The 20,157-nt window shown below is 39.1% G+C and overlaps 1 protein-coding gene across 1 annotated transcript in view; it reads left to right on the top strand.

Moving 5' to 3' along the window:
- Positions 1-11,879: 11,879 nt before the first annotated feature.
- LOC104912719 (anoctamin-2-like) overlaps positions 11,880-20,157 on the top strand; it is a 40,886-nt gene continuing 32,608 nt past the window's right edge. Inside the window, exons 1-2 of the mRNA XM_010716980.3 lie at positions 11,880-11,914; positions 13,594-13,677. Of these exons, the coding sequence (XP_010715282.1) occupies positions 13,654-13,677 (24 nt within the window). The 5' untranslated portion in view covers positions 11,880-11,914; positions 13,594-13,653. The remainder of the gene's footprint in view (positions 11,915-13,593; positions 13,678-20,157) is intronic.

The following is a 20,157-nucleotide window of genomic DNA, read 5'->3' as shown; positions in this document are numbered from 1 at the left end:
TTGTGGATTTCAATTCCCAAGTTTTTCTCTTTTTCTGTTTGACTTCTAACAGATATTTATTGAATCCTTAAGGAAATCTTTAAGACACTCTGAGGATTATAACTGAGGTTATATAAAATAACAAGGAAGGTAGGCTGGATAATAGAATTAAATATCAAGCAGCCTTTTGGATATTAATTGTTTACAGATGTATCTTATTTTCCCCTTATTTTCTTATTTTGGGTCATGGTTTAATTTGAATTTCTCTACTAAATTTTTGTAAGTTTTTAATGAGCTGATTGATTTGATGTTTTCAGCTTGTCTTCCACATCGCAAAGTAAGGAGGCAAACTGTTTAAGTTTTAACAATGTCTACTAAAAGAAACTAAGACATTTTTTGATTAAAAAGAAGAGTGAAACAGACTCAAATGAAATAACTAATAACAAAATAATTCACAGTATATGTCTCTTAGGAAAAGTGATCGGTGATGGTAAAGAAATATGTAGCTACAATAACTTCTGTTGCCTCAGATCTCTCCCTTTCATCTTTACTACTACTTTACTATATTTTGGATTACTTTCCTCACGTATTATCCAGCACTTTTTCTTATGACTATTCTGATTTTTCCCACTAGGATCATGTTTTCAATTCTTTTTAATCTATTTGTGTTGTTTTATTATGTCTTCAGAATTTATCACTTCTTCCAGTGGATTTTCTTTCATTTTCATTAAAATTCTGTTAACACTGATTATTTAGTGATACTAGGATTACCTAATTAGCCCTCATCTTCCGGTCAGATCTCTCCAACATTAGATTTAATAGGGTTATGTTTAGGAAGATAAGAGTTTTAACAGAAAAAACTAGGGAAGAAATGTGAAAAACAAATGTTATCTCTCAGAAATCAGGGGAAAGTATTTAGTACCATCTGTTTCTCCATTAGAAAAATACATACAAAGGCACACTTTAAATGTGTTTTAATTTGTAAACAGGAAGAAATAAAGCAGGTGGTAACTTCATTGCTTGCCAAGGAGTCAGTTAAGATACATGAATTTTTTCATTCCAACACTGTCGGGACAGAGAAGTATGACAATATGCTGGAGATACAGTTCATTTCATTACTCTTTTACTAGACCTATAAGCAAGCTATCATTTCCTTTCTTTTATTCCTTTTATGTTATGATCTCCTGTATCCTTTCCAGAACTGACTCAAAAACCTTACTACCTTTTGCTTCCTTATAGGTAGTCTTAATTCCTTAGGATGTTTCCATGGGCCAGCCATTCAGGATGACATAATCCCTTTTGTCCTGCAATTCCCTGAGTTTACAAAAGAAGCTAATTTCTCCACCCTTTTCTGTGTAAGCGTAGAAACAGGTAGTTACTTTGAGTGGGAGCAGCAACTGGAATGAGTTTGGAAGACCTGAAGTCATTGTTGATCAGGACATGGTCATTGCATGGATGATGGGAAATAAGAAATACTGCTAGAGGAAAGGGGTGATGAGGAGGAAAATCTTTCTTTCCAACAGTTCTGTCTTGGCCTACTGCATCTTCTATCCAACACTGAACACCTTTAGGAACAGGGGCCATTTCTATGCCCTTCCTCCTTTTTCTCAGTGATACAGAAGATCCAGGTAGTTTAGCAGTTTGTCAGCAATGCAATTTCTTGCAGAGCAGAGAAGGTTAGAGGCAGCTGTCTTAGTGGAAGTAGGATATGGAATAAGGTGAGAGGATCTTGTACTGCCAGGGAATATGTATTCTGAGGGAGACTGAGACAGGTCTGAAAAGTCGGAGAGTGGACCTTCTCCATTCTCAGTCCCACAAGTCCTGCCTGCACTTTTCAGGTCCCACAATAAAACAGTACTCTCTCTCCCAGAACCATCTGTATTCAAGGCCTCCTAGGCACCATTTGTAGTTCTTTTTTTTTCTCAGTACCATTATTCCCCCTCTCTGTTCTCCTCTGTTGCACCTAAAAAGGTCAGTTTTCCTGTATACGAAGGAAGGACATCTTCACTGTTAAGTAGATTAGCCACACTGGCAGCTTGCAAGATTAATCTTTTGGAAGTTTGCAAGGTTAATTTATTGATGTTAACAGGGCAATCAGTCTGGTCCTGACTCAAAAACCTCAGCACTATTATGTTGCCCTGATCCTTGTATTTGAATGGAGGCTGCTGTTCTTTAACATCAAATGAATATGCAAAATTCTGGAAATGTATGAAGAAACTCTTGTTTTAATGAACTGGAACAAAGAGGTGTAAATATCAATGTTTTGTAAAGTCTTCCATTTTATTGTTATTTATCTTATGATCTTTATTCCCAAAAAGTCACTGAAAGAATAAGCCAGAAAAAAAAATGGAAGGAGAAATAGTTCTTCTTTCAATCTTCGCATAATACTAAACTCAGTGGAAGTTATTTGTAGAATATGTATATAACATATATACTTATGAAGTTGAGAAAGGATTTTAAAACTGTGTGATATTATTTAATGACAGCTGAAATGCACTCACCAGTGCTGAGTATGGGGACAGGATTATTTCTCTAGTCCTGCTTGCCACTCCATTCCTGATACAGGCCAGGATGCCCTTGCCTTCTTGGCCACCTGGGCACACTACTGGCTTTTATTCAGCTGACTGTCCATCAGAATACCAAAGCATCTTTCCATCAGGCAGCTTTCTAGCCAGTCCTCCCCAAGCTTGTAGGGTTGCCTGTGGTTGTTTTGATCTGTAGGACCTGACACTTGGCCTACTGAAACTCATACAGTTTACCCTTGCCCAACTGCATTTAACTCCATTGACCACAATTCTTTGGGTCTGGCCATCCAGGCAGTGTTTCACCCACTGGAGTGTATGCCAATTCAAACCATGGGCAGCTATCTCCTCCATGAGAATGTTGTAGGGGACAGTGTCAAAGGCTTTACTGAAGTCCAGGTTGGCTACATCCTTCACCCACTAGGTAGGTCACCTTGTCATAGAATGAAATCAGGTTTTTCAGATAGGGTCTACTATTCATAAGCCCATGATGACTGGGCCTTATCCCCTGGCTGACCTCTACTTGGTTCATGATGGTTCGTGAGATTATCTGTTCCATAACCTTCCGCAACACCAAGATGACACTTATAGGTCTGTAGCTACCAGGATCATCTTTCTGGATGTTTTTGAAGATGGGAATCACATTTGCCAGTCTTCAGTCCACTGGGACATCCCTGGTTTGCCAGGACTGCCGAAGAATGATGAAGAGTGGTTTGGCAACCACATCTGCCAACTCCCTCAGCACTCTAGGGTGCAATCCACCTGGTCCCATGGACTTGTGAGCATCCAGCTTTTGGAGCAGGTCCTAAAACATCTCACAGTGGATCATGCAGGGCCTATTCTGTTCCCCATCCTTATCTAGTGGTGCAAGGAGCTGTGTGCCCTGGAAGGAACTAGTCTTACTAGACTGAGGTAAAGAAGGCATTATGTACCTCAGCCTTATTCTGATCCTTGGTTACTGTGTTGTCCTCAGTATCCCCAACAAGGGATGCAATTTCTTCTTAACCCTCCTCTTACTGCTGATAATGTACTGTATGTACTCAGAGCCTGAGTGGTTTGCCCGTCCCCCTCTGAAATGCCAGAGTTTGAACTGGGAAGGGCTGCATTCCTGAGCTCACCCTTTTTCTGAACTGTTGCTGGGAGGGGTGACTTAATTCCTCTTTCTTTGTCATCTTGTTCTATACTGCTTGTATCTCAAATACAGGCTCCATCATCACCTTTGTTTGTTTTACATACCACCATTAGTTATACGTTTTGCCAGTGATAAAGAAGAGCCTCTATGCTGTGCTTGTAAAAATCTGTTGCCATTACTGAAAGGCACCATCCAGCACCTCACTTTGATAACATCCCCTGTTTGGTCTTCATAAACATTCAGCAAATGTCAATGAATGTTGATAGGTACAATTTTTTCCACGTGGAGGAATTCGGTTGCACACTTTTGCTTCACATGCACTTCTATATCAGATGCTATTTTGATAACAAAACCTTCTCTTTGCTATCATCTCTTGCATGGCAAAAGAAATGCAACATAATATTGTTTGGAAAGTTTAACCTCTCCTATCAACATTTGCCTCTGGTGTTGTGGGTCAACATAGCAAAATAGGAAGCATTACTTTTGGAGCTGTTGCAGTTTGAGGAGTTAATCATGCAACAGTCCTCCCTACCCTCAGAAGAAAATGGGCAGGGGGGGGGTGGGAGAGGGGCGTGAGGTGGAATGAAGAATCAAAAACCTGATTGAGATAGGCGATGCTAATTTATTTAAAGGAATGTGAGATAATACGAAATAATTAAGAGTAATAAATGAAAACAAACAAAAAATAAAACAGGAGGCAAGAGAGAAAATCAATCCAAATATTTATCAGCAGGCTCTCCATCACTCACCTCCTGGAAAGAGACCAGAGAGCTCTTCCCCTATCACTCAGAATCGGAAGGCTCCTGGAAGATACAGTACATCCTCGTATATCTTTCCTTTGGACAATCAGATGTATCTTCCCTTTGGAAACTCAGAACTTGTGTGAGACTGCTAGAAATAAACAAGAAACACCGCTCCGCAGTGCATTGTGTTTTCTGCATCCAACAGCCTGTCACATATTATGATACGGAATACTGATAAAACCAGCCTTTGTACTTTGCAGTACAGAATTATTTTGGCATTTTTGTGTGTAGGCTTATGTAAAAAACTTGTGATCTGTACCTTGTTAACTAATAATCCCTTATGCAATAATGGAATTCTCAACATATTTGATTGCATGCTTACCATAACATGTTCAAATATGAGTGTGTTAAGGTAAATGTCTTCAAATGAGATTTTCAAAGAAATCTGAGAATTAGATATTCTGATTCCACTGTACCTTCTACAGAAAAAGAGGAAGGAGCTTTCTTAGACCTCAACAGCTCAACAGTTCTCTGCTATCTATAGATAGAAATGTCACCTGTACATTCTTGCTATCAATTCTGGCGTCTCTTCTGTGATCTGAATCTACTGACTAAAGCTGCAGAAAAGTAATTCCAGAAATAAACTGGGCAGTGTTTGTAGTGAGGCAATAAATTAACGATATGAGTTTTTAAAGGGCATTGAGCAGGAGGAGGGAAGAATCACACAGAGGTTGGAAGAGACCTCTGGAGATAATCTAGTAAACCCTCTTTGTAAAGCATGTTCCCTTCAGAAGGTTACACAGTAACTTCCTGTGTTCCAGTTTGTGTCCTTTACCCCCTTGTTCTGTCCTTGAGCACCACTGAAAAAAAAAAAAAAAAAAGGCACCATTTCTTGATGCTTGCTCTTTAAGTATTTATAAGAAATTTTGGTAAGATCTCCTCTCAGTCTTCACTTCCTCATTCTCAGCAGTCCCAGGTCTATTAGCCTTTCCTCATAAAAAAATGATCCAGGCCCCTAATTATTTTTGTAACCTTCGTCTGGTCTCCCTCCAGCACTTCCCTGTCTTTCTTATCTGGGGAACCCAGTTGGACACAGCACTTCAGATGTGGCCTCACCAGGGCAGAGTAGATGAGGTTAACCTCCCTTGACTGTGCTCTTTTGGCCATGCTCTTTTTAAAAAAGGCATTGGTACAGCTGAAACAAATTAATAAAACCTGGAAAAAAGTTTTATGTTCAAAAATAGATTTTCAGTTCAGATTAGCAGTAGTATCTTTACTTCTTAATATTAGATATGCTCCAAACTGGATCATAGCTCAACTTGAAAAGTTCACAAGGGTTTGGAAATGCAGTGATTGGTCAGGTTGGTCACCTTCTAGAACCAATTAATTCTGAATATTGTAAAGTTTTTGTTGGTATGGTTCTGATGTGTATGATTTAGGTTGTTTTATAAAGTGTTCCTTAAAATGCTATATATGACAGTCAGGTTGCCAGTAAGTCATGGATTTGAGACAAATAGGTTGAAAGGAAGAATACTCCTGGCAAATGAAAATTCCAGGAACGTAAATAATCAGTGCTGAGACAATAATATTTCATAAGCAAAAATCCAGACTGACAAATACTATCTGGTAGAGAATTTCATGGATAACAGAAAAAAACATGCTACTTGTGAGGCATTCTTATTAACACGTGAAAAACTCATAGGTACTTAGAGATCTGGCATGCTAAAAACATTCTTATATTCACCTATCTAACTCTGCTAAGGGAACAACAGGGAAAGAAATGACATGTTCAGTAGTCCCATCCATCAGATTATTATGTTACAAGTTTGATTTATCTGTCAACTTGGGCAGGAGTTTGCCCAGACAATAATAAATATAAAATATATGACCTCTGAGCAGCATTCATAGAAGGAAACTATAAAACTTTTGCTTCTTTCATGCATCAATTACCGTCTGTTTTAACTTTCTTTCAAAAATTCTTGAGACCTCTGTGGAGTGTAATATGCCTTGGACCAATTACAAGTTCAAGGCCCAGTAAATAAAGAAAGAAACAATCCATTCTTCAAAAACATTTGTTTGGAGAAAGAGATCTATGCCTATACATTGGCTAAAAGAATATGATAGTAAGTCCATAACTGTATCTACTTAAATACTCCTGTAAGACAAGTGAAAACAATGAACATAACACTGATATGCGCAGATATTTCAAATTTTCTAGGATCCAGGTAAATTTTTTATTACAGTTCAATACAGTGAACAGAAAGTTGTTCCATTGTTCTACTGACATGTTGGGTGATGCCACATTTTAATGTGTTAATACCCAGCTTTGTGTCTGTTTTTGTTTTGTTTTTGTTTTTGTTTTTGTTTTATGATATGTTTGCAATGTTTGTTTTAGTGGTGATTTCTCATGCAGTAGAACAAATAATTTAAAACATAAATTCCCATAACAATTTGAGGGGCATCTGGCTTCAAACTTAAAATTCTTGTTACAAACATAAAAGTATTTCAATGGGTTACATTTGAATCAAATGTAATAGTGATAAATAAATGATGCTGTATCCTACCACGGTTTCCTACAAAGCATGGTATTTTGATATTGCAATGGCAGCATATGCTTTTTGGCTCCATTTTAAGGGCACTTAAAAATCTGAGGGTACATTTCAAAATATATGCAGTACAAAATACATGGAAAACTCTGAAAGTATTGCCTCCTATTTATTTCCATGGAAATTACAACAGATACAAAGAGCACAATGACACTATTTGATAAAGCAAATTCTCAATTACAAAATTATTTTTCAACATAGTCACAACCATTAGCTATGCATGGCACACTTGTAAAAATCTGCACCAGTGGATGAGATCCACTGTTTCTCACCTGCTAAGAAAATGTTGCCCCTGCAGTCCATCTTTCATTGGTCAGAAGAGATGGAAGTCAGGAGCCAAATCCTGATCATATGATGGGAGGGGTAGGACAGTCAAGACAAGATTGCCAATGTGCTTCCATGTCTTCAAATCAGTACTGAGCCTGGCATTATTGTGTTGCAAGAGAATGATTGTCCCAGGCCTGATTCTGGATATTCAAGCCTTCAGCTTAGTCATAATCACAATAGAGTGAGCAGAACTGATGGTTTTTCAGGGTTCCTGGAAACCCAGAAGAATCTCCCTCTTCCTTTCCCAAAAGACAGTGCACATCATTTTACCTACTAAAGGCTGCATATTGAGCTATTTCTGTTCCTATGTGAGCATTTGTGGGGCCCACCTGGTGCAAACTTATATCTATTCCAACATTGTCATTGTTGTTTGCAGTGCACTGAAACTGATATTCAGCTCCATACACAGCTCCATGGTCATAATTTGCTGATTAGCTGATTGAGACATTCTTCATTTTGAAATGTGACAACAGTCACATGGTCATCTGGGACATGACTTGTCTTTCATGTCATTGTTGCCACTGTTGAAATGCACCATCCACCACCTCACTGTGCTCATGTCCACTGTTTGGTCTCCATAAACATTCATCAAGTATCACTGAATGTCAATGGGTCCTTTCTGTATAAAGAAATTCAAACTCTACATCTTTGCTTCAGACATATTCCCATGTCAGACATCAATTTATCAGACTCCTCTGCTGGTACTTGTTGCATGGCAACAAAATGCAGAATATTGGTAGAAAGGTTCATTCTCTACCTTTATACCATCAACATCCCACTGTGACATTGTGGGTCAACATAATAAAGTAGGAGGCATTACTTTTGGAGCAAGCCTTACAGTCACATACAGATATATGGCTCAGAAACACTACTGGTCTTGATTTACAATGCATTATTTCTGTTTATCTATATAGAATACACATTTCCATAACATACATAATAATTTTTTTAATTTGGATTGCTTCAATTTGAAGGACCTGTTGCCTTGAGATGTGCTGCAAACACTGCGGCACATATGAAGCCTTAAGATGATGAAGCTTCTGGGGGAAATAGGAAGGGGCAATGGAGAAATATTTAAAAGGAATAAAAGAGTTGCTCCTTAAGGAGGTGACAAGACTAGCTGCCCAGCTGAAGTGCCTCTACACCAATGCATGCAGCTTGGAAAATAAACAGGAGGAGCTGGAAGCTACCATGCTACTAGAAAACCACGGTATAGTTGCCATCACTGAAACCTGGTGGGATGATTCCCATGACTATAGAGTGGCTATTGACAGTCACAAGCTGTTTAGAATTGACAGGCAAGTAAGGAGGGGAGGAGGTGTTGCTATCTACATTAGGAAAGGAATAGAATGTGAAGAGCTGTCGCTAAAAAATAGTCATGAGCAAGTTGAAAGACAATGGATCACAGATCGAGACCGAGGTGGCAAAGAGAGATGTGATTGGTGTCGAATACAGGCCACCAGATCAGTCAGAGCTTGTCAATGAGGCCTTCTATCTCCAGGTACAGGAGGCATTGTGACTGCAAGCACTCATCCTTTTAGCAGACTTCAATCAGCCAGATATCTGCTGGAAAAGTAGCATAGATACCTGTAGGCAATCCAAGAGGTTCCTGTAACACATTGAGGATAACTTCCTGAGTCAAATAATTGAAGGGCCCACCAGGGGGATGGAATACTGGACCTGCTGTTCACCAAAGCAAATGATCAATTGATTGGTAACATCAGGATAAGAGGCTGTCTGGGCTGTAGTGACCATGCCATAACTGAGTGCAAGCTCCAGAGAGGTATGACACAGGCAAAGAGTAGAATTAGGATGCTAAATTTCAGGGAAGCTAACATCCAGCTCTTCAGGGATTTAGTCAACAAAACCTCCTGGAAACTGTTCTCATATGCAAAGGTGCAGAGTGGAGCTGGCAGATCATTAAAGAAGCTTTCCTCAGCATGCAAGAGCTTTCCATTCCCAGGTGTAGCAAATCAGGACAGGAACACAAGAGACTGGTGTGGCTGAACCGGGACCTGATGGTCAAACTGAAGAGCAAGAAGAAAATGCACAGGCAGTGGAAATAGGGACAGGTACCGTGGGAAGACTATGAGAAAGCTGCTGGGTGTGTAGGGATGGGATCAGGAAAGCTAATGCCCAGCTTGAACTATATTTGGCAAGGGATGCCAAGAAGAACAAGAAAGGCTTCTACAGGTACCTCAATCAAAAAAGAACAGTCCAGAAAAGCATAATCTGCCCAGTGAGTGACACAGGCAAGCTTGTAACAACAGACAAGGAGAAGGCTGATACACTTAACAAAATTTTTGCTTCAGTCTTCTCTGGTAACTGCTTGCCACACAGCCTTCAAATGTTTGGTTTGATAGGAGGCGATCAGGGATGCAATGTCCCTCCCACTGTAAGAGAAGATCAGGTTCATGATCACATGAGGAACCTGAACATTTGCAAGTCTATGGGTCCCAGTGAGATGCATCCCAGAATCCTGACGGAATTAGCTGATGTAGTTGCCAAGCCACTCTCAATGATATTAGGAAAGTCATGGCAATAGGTGAAGTCCCTGGTGACTGAAAAGAAAAGGAAATTTAGACCCATTTTTTAGAAGGGTAAAAAGGATGATCCTGGGAATCCACCCCCAGTCCCACCTCTGTGCCAGAAAAAATCATGGAGCAGATCCTCCTGGAATTTATGATAAGGTAAATGGAAAATATAGAGGTGATATGGGAGAATAAGCATGGCTTCACCAAGGGCAAATCCCGTCTGACCAACCAAGTGGCCTTTTTATGATGGTGTCACTGCATCATTGGACAAGTGAAGAGCCACTATCTGGACCTCAGTAAAGCCTTCAACACAGTACTCCACAACATCTTTCTCTCCAAATTGGAAAGATATGGATTTGATGGATGGACTGTTCAGTGGACGAAGAACTGACCGCAGGATTAAGTCTAAAGAGCAGTGGTCAATGGCTCATTGTGTGGATGGAGATCAGTGATGCACTGGCCCAGGGGTCAGTACTACCAATAATCTTTAGTATTTTCATCAGTGACATTGACTACAGTGGGGCTGAGCATCAGCAAGTTTGCTGATAACACCAAGCAGTGGGATGTGATTGACACACCAGAGGGATGGAATCTCATTCAGAGGGACCTAGGCAGGCTTGAGTAGTGGGCCCAGGTGTATCTCATGAGGTTCAACAAATCTAAATGAAAGATCTTGCAACTAAGTCAAGGCAACCTTCACTACCAGTACAATCTAGGATGAAAAAATTGAGTGAACCCTGCCAAAAAGGACCCGGGGGTACTGGTGGATGGGAAGATGTACATGAGCCAGTAATGTGCCTTTGCAGCCCAGAAAGCCCAGGAAGTATCTTTGTCTGCATCAAAATAAGCATGCCCAGCAGGTCGAGGAAAGTGATCCTGCCCCTCTACTTTGCACTGGAGAAGACTCACCTGGTGTACTGTGGAGTCCTCAGTGCAGGAGATACATGGACCTGTTGGAGCATGTTAAGAGAAGAACCACAAAAATGATCCAAGAGATGGAACACCTCTCCTATGAGGACAGGCTGAAATGTCTGGTGAAGAGAAGGCTCCGAGGTGACCTCATAGCATCCTTTCAGTATCTGAAGGGAGCTACAAAAAAGAAGAGGACAGACTCTTTACCAGGGTTTGTGGTGATAGAACAATAGGAAATGGTTTCAAGCTCAAAGAGGGTAGACTTAGGTTGGCTATAAGGAAAAAGTCTTTTACAGCGAGGGTAGTGAGGCACTGGAACAGTTTGCCTAGAGGTGTGGTTGGTGCCCTGTCCCTGGAGACTGTCAAGACAAGGCTGGGTCAAGCCCTGAACAACCTTATTTAGCAATGCACGTCTCTGTTCACTGCAGGGGAGCTGGACTATATAACCTTTAAGTGTCCCTTCCAACTCTAAGGATTCTATTCTTTATGTTACTTTAGAAGACCAAGTTCCTATGTGCTTATTCATTAACTTCCATCTTTTAACCTTCCTAGACTTACAATAATGGTGTAAGATATTATTCTGCTAACATCAGTGTCTCAAAGCTTGCTGGGGACACAGATGGACTTATACAAGTCCAGGCAAGTCCTGGGCAAAGGTGGTGAAATCCTTTGTCTGAAGGACATAGATGAACAAGTCCAGGCAAGTCCTGGGCAAAGGTTGTGAAATCCTTTGTCTGGAGAACCTTGATGGACAAGGCCAGGGGCAAGGAGAGGAAGATAAGCTGCAGCTAATTAGCTGTGAAGCGGTCTTTTGTGTGGACTTATCCCAGGATGATGGCCATCTCGGGGGATAGCACATGACTCTTGCTCAAGCGCCCAGGGATGTCACGTAGGCAGGAGAAAAAGGAGGATAAAAGGACCATGAGAAAGGAGTCTGCCATCAGATCCCTCACCACCGAATTCCTGCGTGCTGGCGGATTCCCCTGGGCCTGCTACCTGAGTCCTGCTGCTTCCTCGTGGATCGGCTCTGCGACTTCCTTCTGCCACCTGCTTGCTGCCCAAGGCCGGCCACGCTGCTTCTCTCTCCCCCCCTGCTGCTTCTACCTCGGATCCGGATCATCGAAACGTCGTGCAACGGGACTGCTGCGGGATCCTGGTGGTGACTATCCCCGCTTTACGCAATTCTTGCTTTATTTCCTCTCTTTTCTATCGCCCTCCTTCCCTTCCCCGTCTCCCTGATTAGGATTATAATAAACTGGTCGGACCAACATTTGAACCGTTGTTTCTTAATCTCACGCTGGGTATATAATAATAAAAGAACCTCATCTCCCTCCGTACCCTTCCAGCATCGTAGGATTCATATTTATCCTTATATGGGTATTTGGATTTCCTCAAGTCATCACAGATATTTCTAGCTCATTGTCCTAACTGTAGAACTCTTCCCATTTTCAGACAAAGAATTGATTCTGAATCCTGCTGTTTTTACAGCATAGAGTTGAACTTTTTCTTTATATCCATGTATATATAATCAAAATTTTGTTCAAATATCTCTAGATCTGTATTATAAAATATTGTTTCATGAGGTATTCTCATAAAAAATAAATATAGACACCTGCATTCCAGGAGGTCCTGTAGTCTCTTTACTCAAGGGTAAGATTCAGAGAAAACAGATAAACTGTTCTGATCCAGATGTAGGTGCGTGAAATGCAGTTAAAGGACGTTGAAATGGTTACTAGGAAAATTAAACATAACTTGACCAAATGTGAACAGTTAAAGAAAAACTTGGCAATAGAAAAGAATTGCTATAGTGATTCCTGAACTTCATTAATTGTGATGTTGATTTTTATGTGAAGCATAAGTAGTGCAAAAGGACTCCATGATGTTAAGTGATACTTGTACTTTCAAAGCAGAGATCTACTGAATGTAGATCAATAGGTACCCTTTCTTGCTTTCTTCTTGAATATATTTTATTAATCTGAATAGTATATGAAATTTAATTGTAAAGCAAGCTACAGTGCTAGAGTTTACTTTAGATTTGTTTGGTATACTACCATAATATATGATATATACTGTGATGAAGTCATTCAGGACTCAAAGGAATAATAGACAGGAATTACTTATTGAAAGCTTTCTTAACAACAACTAACAACAACAACTACTTGAAGGTAAAATTGGCTAATTTGCTATTATGATCAATAAGCTTTACAGTTAAGACAATTTTAGGCAATGGCTACTACAAAGAGTAAAAAAATAAAAGAAAATGAAGAGAAAAAATAGAAAACAAGAAAAGACAGACAGATATACAAACACAGCAAAGCAGAGCAGTTCACTGCTCCCTGATCCAGTGATGTCTTGGTTTCAGGTGCTGATGTTCAGTAGAGATGGGCCATAGCAGGTTGTGTTGTTCAGTTGACAATGCCTAAATACAACAGTACAAACTCTTACTTACAGTCTGAAGTGGCTGAGCTACTTTTGGAGTGACAGATTCTGAGTTTGGGATCTCAGCGAGAACTCTTTTATTCCTGGCCTTGCAAATTTAAGTCAGCAGACAAGAAGCAGCAGGGAGAGGCCAGCTTGTATGTCTTCACTGGATGAAACAGTATCATCTATTTCTTGTATCAAGCTGGTTTGATTTGCTCCCATGCCAATCTTCAGCCAATAAACATTCCTGGGCCCTCCCTTTCAAAGGGAGCAAACAACTCTAGAGAGATGCTTCCAAATGTAAAATTGTCTACATAGTGGTGTTGATTACCTCCTATTGATTTGAGGTACAGTCTTAGACAGTTCCTGATCATAATGTTTATTCTCTTTATTTATTCCTTTTTTTTTTTTTTTTAGGAGCATCCCAGACCAGAGTATGAAACCAAACTGCTGCAGAAAAAGCTGAAAAACAAAAACATGAAAATAGAAAATACAAATGAAGTAAGTTGCAGCTTATCTTTTCTCTTACTCAACAGCCCAGGCTGTCTCTGGTCTTAACCTCTTTAATGATCTACTCTGCGTTGGTTAGCACCATGTCTAGTAACACACCACTTCTTGTTGGTCTGTCCAATACCTGGACAAGGAAGCTATCCTCAACATAGATTTCTTGCAGCTTGCCATGTTGCTTTCCTACCAGATATCTGGATGGTTGAAATCACGCATCGGGATGTGAGCCTGTGAGTGTAATGCCTCTTGTAGCAGAAGAAGGCTTTGTCAACAATCTCCCCATTACCAGACAGCCTGTAGAAGACCATTACCACCACATGTCCTCTGTTGGTCTGGTCCCTAATTTTAACCCACAAATGTACCAGTGCTTTTCACTTCAGAAGATACTGAATAGTTAGACATTAAATATGATGAGTACTGAATACTAGAGTAGCCATTCCACCTGATTTTTTGAGGTTTTAATCCTTTATTTCTCTGCCTTTAAATAGTTGTATGTTTTACTCATTTCAAGACTTGGTAGCTTTTGCATGGTTTCTTGATATTAAGGCATAGGCTTCCATGAGGTCTCTGGCTCAGTACTTTCATCTTTTTGGACAGAAGCCAGGGTACAAGACTTGATCATATTAATAATGGACATCCCGTTGTATTGGGCTTTTCATGAAAGTACAGGTCTGTCTGCAGTTAAAGATTTCCTTGTTTTACGTGAATACACAGATGCCTGTGAAGTCTCAGTTTCATTGTATCTTCATTCACTGTCATACCATGACATAGATCTCTATGAATTTCTTGCCTAAATATTTTTTGATAACTAGTATAATTAAGTCACTTATTTTGCACATAGCTGGTAAACAGCTGTAATTTGCTGTATGCTCTGTCAACAGTTTATGGGTTGTTTTGGCCTGATTCTGTGACTAGTGGGATGGAGGAATCAATGGACCCACACCCCAGGAAAGGGAAAAGAGTAGGGAGATGGGCCTAAAAACAAAACAGCGCAACCATCTGCAGAGAAATAAATGAACTCACTAAATATGATATTGGAATGCAAGATAACACACCATAATACTATATAATAACAACTGAAGCTAATAAATAAAATGAGAGTCTTTGAAAAACCAAAGGCCTTACTCTAAGTAAGCTGAGGTGATATGGCTGGGAGCACATACATGCTAGAAGGTGGAAAAAAGAGGGAAGTCTTATGATCTACCAACAGTTTTATGTTTCCCTCTGAAGAGAAATCAAACAGAACTATGCAAAGTCCTCTGGGGTATGTAGTTCTTCTCTTCTGAGAACCAGGTACCCGGAAATATCCACAGAACCAGAGCATTAATTCTTTTATCTCCCAGTGCACTATATGATGTTATGATGCAAAATACAGATAAAAAAGTCATAAAACCATGACAGCTCTGACACTAGTGACTAAGACTTCTAATTACTTACCTAAAATGAAATCAGAAGTCTGCAGTTCAGCAGCTGATGCTTTCTGGACTACAAATAATGCTAAAATTATGCTCATGAGAATACTGAATTAGAGTTTACTTAGATGCATGTTCCTATGATACTACTTGTGTTTTTCCAGTATGTTTGTCCCTCTGTTCTGGTGAGGATGTGACTAGTTTTACAGCAAGAAATTGAGTTTTTGTGGAAATCTCATGTTCAGTACAATTTCATTCAGTGTCCTGAGTACAGATACAATTATGAGCTTTATCTAACTGAAGCCTAAGCTGCTTATTTACAAAAGTGATGCAGAACTTCCTATTAAAGTGAGTGGATGCCTTGCTCCAGTTGTTGGAGGAGATGGTTCAACATATATACCCAGAACAAGATTAAGACACCAAATGAGTCCAAATGTTTACCAGCTGGTTTATTAGAGGTTCTAAGCAGTTAAGGAATGCAGGGAAGATAGGGAAGTCAGCAATCAGGAATCCTATTAAACAGGTTATGAATTAGAGACAGTAACCACTAGGAGTCCAGTAATATCTTGCTGGTTTGTAGGGGGCTGCAGGCTGATCAGTGATGTCTTGTTGACCTGTATGGCTGCAGTTCAGTGGAGGGAGCACCCACCACCACCTCTGAACTTCTTTTTTTTTTAATATATATTCTTCATTCTGCACTCATGCATCTCTGGTTGCTCAAGGCAATGGCCTCCCCCGAACTGGGGGAGGGGAGTCAGCAGTTGATCATGCAACAATCACGTCCACTACCTGGTGGGCTGTTGGGCACATATGCTAACTCCATAGCAACCATTTTCTCCAAAATAAGTAATAAAGTCTGCAGTTACTGACTTACTATCATATTGTGTCCAGTGAAAGACTATAACAGGTTACAGATTTATAGCAAAGTCTCAGATTAAATAATAAGACTCCTGAAGTCTGCTGGATTTTGATTTAATGCCAATGCTTGAATAAGGAAAACTAGAGTATTTTCTCTTTCCTGTGTCTGGTTACAAAATCCTGTATCCGAGTATATTTTTTACCTTTCATTAACCATACTTATAGGGAAAATTTTATGCTATTGATTTCCAAGGTTAAAACAGAAGCCTAGAATTGGCACAAATTTACATAAATAGGCTGTGGAAACAACATTAAATTAAGATAGTTGCCAAGATGATTATGATATTATATTAATGCATGCCGCAATCGTGTCCGCATTTTTAAATACATTTACATTAAATTTCTTTGGGTATCTACTCCCTGAAAAGCTGAAGAAGCCAGTTGAAACCGCTAAAATTTTTTAGCTATTATTACACTTAGTTGAAAAAAACACTTGCCTGCTGATCTGTTAATTTTTATGATACACTTGATTTTGAAATAGAATGGCAAGCTGTTTGGAAGATCTTTCACACTGTAGTATTTCATGAAATAGGTAAACTTGAATTCTTATTTGATCATTCAAATCATTTTTATCCTATTGATGTCACCTGGGAATCATAAAAACAAATTTAATGAAAGAAGACTTAGTTTGTAATGTAAAGCATTTGTAATATCAGAGAGATTCAGTAATGAGTTAAAATGGAATTTTATCTTTTCAAACATAACTGTTAGAAATTCAACCCTCCATGTAATTTCCTTATATTCTTAAAGTTCTATGGAATAAAAATCAGAAAAATCAAAAGGAAACTTCTACAGTTGTTTGATGCCAACATGGAAGAATAGTTCTATATTTTACTGCTGTCTGTAGTCTAACTGTCAAACTTAGCTGAAAATCTATGATTAAATTATTCTCTTATTTGAAGACTCCACCTGACTGACATGGTATTGTATAATTCCAATCCTTCCCACTCCTTCCCCAAACAACAATAAAGAAAATCCTCATAGATTAGCAGTGGAACAATTTCTTTAACGTCTACCCAGAATGTTTTCTAACTCATAGATACCGGCTGTCATCTTTCCTTTGTCTAGAAGATTTCAGTGTCTTAGGGAAAGCATAGAAAACTTCCTGGATCAAGCATTACACTTTTATGCCTAATCTGGGCCTCATTTTCATGTTCTACGTTCAGCTTTCTTATTGAGATGAATCATCTGAAAAATAGGTCAGGCCTCATTTCCTACAGCAATTCAAATAATATTTCAAAAGCGTTGATACATTTCCCATGTTTCAAATAGATTTTTCAAAATTAACCTACTTCTTCCCTTCCTTTCTTCTTTCCATTACAGTGGTCTGTATCTCCTATCATAGTCCTTTCTATTCTTTTTCCTCCTTCTTTCCGAGCTTTTCTTCTACTCTACCTCTAAATATCTGTCTTTATTTCTCTATGCTTTGCATCTCGTGTTTTCCTCATCAATTCTGTCTCATTTTCCTGTAAAGAGTATGAGTAAATAAGCAGTAAGAGGAAATATAGCAAGGTACAGAGGCCTAGCTGCTAAAGGAGGAAGAAACCCCATGTTTACTTATGGAATAATTGTTAATAGTTTGAAGTTCAGGAACATCTAGAATTTTTCACTTTAGAGCTGAAATTGTAGTATTGATTATACTCATAAACTAAATGTTCAAGCAACTTAAATAACAAAATAAGGGAATCTTTCGAAGAGACAGATGAACAAATTTTCTTTTTTTCCTGGTAATTGTACATCAATGGAAAGAAATGAAAGATCCTTATTAAAAGATTGCCTTATTCAAAGCTGCAAATGAGAATTGCAGTAAAAGTGTACCACACAACATTTCTCATAGAAGAAATCCATCCTACTTGGGAAGTCCTTAAAAGGGTTTGGTTAATTTCTGCCTACAGATTTAAGACATAAGTACTTTAAAGAGATCAATATGTAACAAAATACAGAAAAAAAAATCTGGTTTACATATTCATAATTGATCTGCTCATGAATAAGCAAAATTTCTTCTGATAGGTTCTTCACAACACCAAGAAAAATATTCACAGATAAATCAATAGTCACACACATACAGATGAGTTGAACTCATCCAGCTGATGAAGGGGATCTTCAGCTGCACAGCAACCCAGGGAATAACCCAGGTCCAAAAGATGCTCTTGCATCTCTGGCTGGCCCTTACATGAACCCAGGGGTAGCTCCACCCTGGGTCCACCCCTTCTGGTCACATGGAGAGCACAGACGCAAACAGTTTGCCTGTGCTCCCTAGGCCAGCCACACCCCTTCACCAGGTGCTCAATCACCAGTTGAAGTTGTGACCTAACAGCTCCCTATAATAATACATCATGATTTGGAAATTTCAGGTTTATGATGTTTCAATATACATTGCGTAAGGAAAGAGTCTTTATGTTTGAATTTTTTGTAGGACAATTATTCTGATATTAATTTTACACTTTTTGTCCGAATGCATGTAACACATATTTAAAGGTATCAGCAAAGAAGTTTTACCAGGCCTTTTGAGGTAATGGATCTGGGACAATGATCAGATATGCTACCTTATCAATCCTCCCACGCAGTTGCTAACATACAAAAAATGTGTTTTATTTTTTTGAGATTAATATTTATTGTAGCTGTTTCATTACTTATGCTTTTCTGAAGGATAACTTACAAATACTATGCAAAACATCATTTCATGAAAGGAGATATTTTATCTTGACAAAAATGATTCTGAATGACACAAAAATTAAAGCCAATATGATCTTCTTGGACAATATTTTAAGGGCAATATTATCAAATATAGAAATGTGGAATATGAGGCCTTAACTTATAGATAAAGCAAACAAAATAATTTCAAATAATTCTTATTGTTATTAACTTTAACCATAAAGAAGCTATTGCTATTGTTTTCCTTTCACTGGATCTGTTGTCAATTAACTGGCAACATAGCAAACTGTAGTGTTCTTTAGGAAATATAATTTCAAGCTTGTGAGTTATAGTACTGGATATCATGAAGATCACAACAAAACTAGAGGAATTGCTTCACGTGTACTTCTTAAAATGGCCTGCTATTCTCAAAACAATTCTGAAAGCCCTGCTGTAACTCTCCAGAGCCAACTTAGGGCTGAGTTTTGGAGAAACTGTAGTAGAAAAAAAAGGATGCATTGAATACATTCCAGTTGCATGTGTAGCTATAGTGCCTAAAGTAACTAAATGTCACTGTACAATTAACAAACACACAGTTAGAAGAGTGGTGTGGATAGGATGGTATTTTACAGTTTTATAGTTAGAAAGATTATTGTGGTGGAAAGAGACAATCAAAAATAAATGAAGCGATCACCTGTGCCCTATGCTCACACTAAAAAACTCAAAAGGGAGAGATCTCCAGAAAGAGATCCTTCTCTAGTGGCAGTCAGCCCTTAAATAGGGTGTAGGAGAGATGGAGCCAGGTTTCATCCCTTCTGGTCACACAGATGAATTGCCTTCACCTGTGCTCCCATGGTTGACTCAGTCACAGAATCACAGAATTGTAGGGGTTGGAAGGGACCTCTAGAGATCATCGAGACCAACCCCCCTGCCAAAGCAGGTTCCCTACACCAGGTCGCACAGGTAGGCGTCCAGGCCTTGCCTCAGGTAATCAATCAGTGGTTCAGACCATGACTCAACAGTTCCCATGCAGTCACAGTTGTCAATCCAATAAGTCAATTCCATTCGTCTGAATATTTTTCTTTACCGAAGAAGCCATTAGACAAATCAAATGAATTCAAGGCTGAAAGAGAATCAAAATGCTGGAGGAACACAGTTCTTCTATCTATTATCCACCTGAAGGCATTTACTGAAAGAGTTCCTCACTTTCATGATTCCTAGCTGCTCAGTTGACTCATCATGGTTTTGAGAAACCAGTCCAACTGCTGGTTGTTTTTAAAGAAAGCTATCAACTTTCGTATAATACTTAATGGCAAGATTGAATTCTGAATGGAAGTAGATCAGCCAGCTGCAATCATATCTGCTTGGTAGGAAAAATGACCATTCTGAGATTAAGAGATTTCTTTAAATCCCTGGATAACTTTTGGTGAAAGGATTGGAGGTAGAAATTTCAGGCAAGCAAAAATAAAACTGAGCCAGTCAGATGAAATTTAAACAATGAACCTTGGCA

The sequence above is a fragment of the Meleagris gallopavo genome, chromosome 1 (genome assembly GCF_000146605.3).
Source record: "Meleagris gallopavo isolate NT-WF06-2002-E0010 breed Aviagen turkey brand Nicholas breeding stock chromosome 1, Turkey_5.1, whole genome shotgun sequence".
NCBI classification, from domain to species: Eukaryota; Metazoa; Chordata; class Aves; order Galliformes; family Phasianidae; genus Meleagris; species Meleagris gallopavo.
The sequence above is the reverse complement of the archived record's forward strand: the minus strand, read 5'-3'. Positions and strand labels throughout refer to the sequence as shown.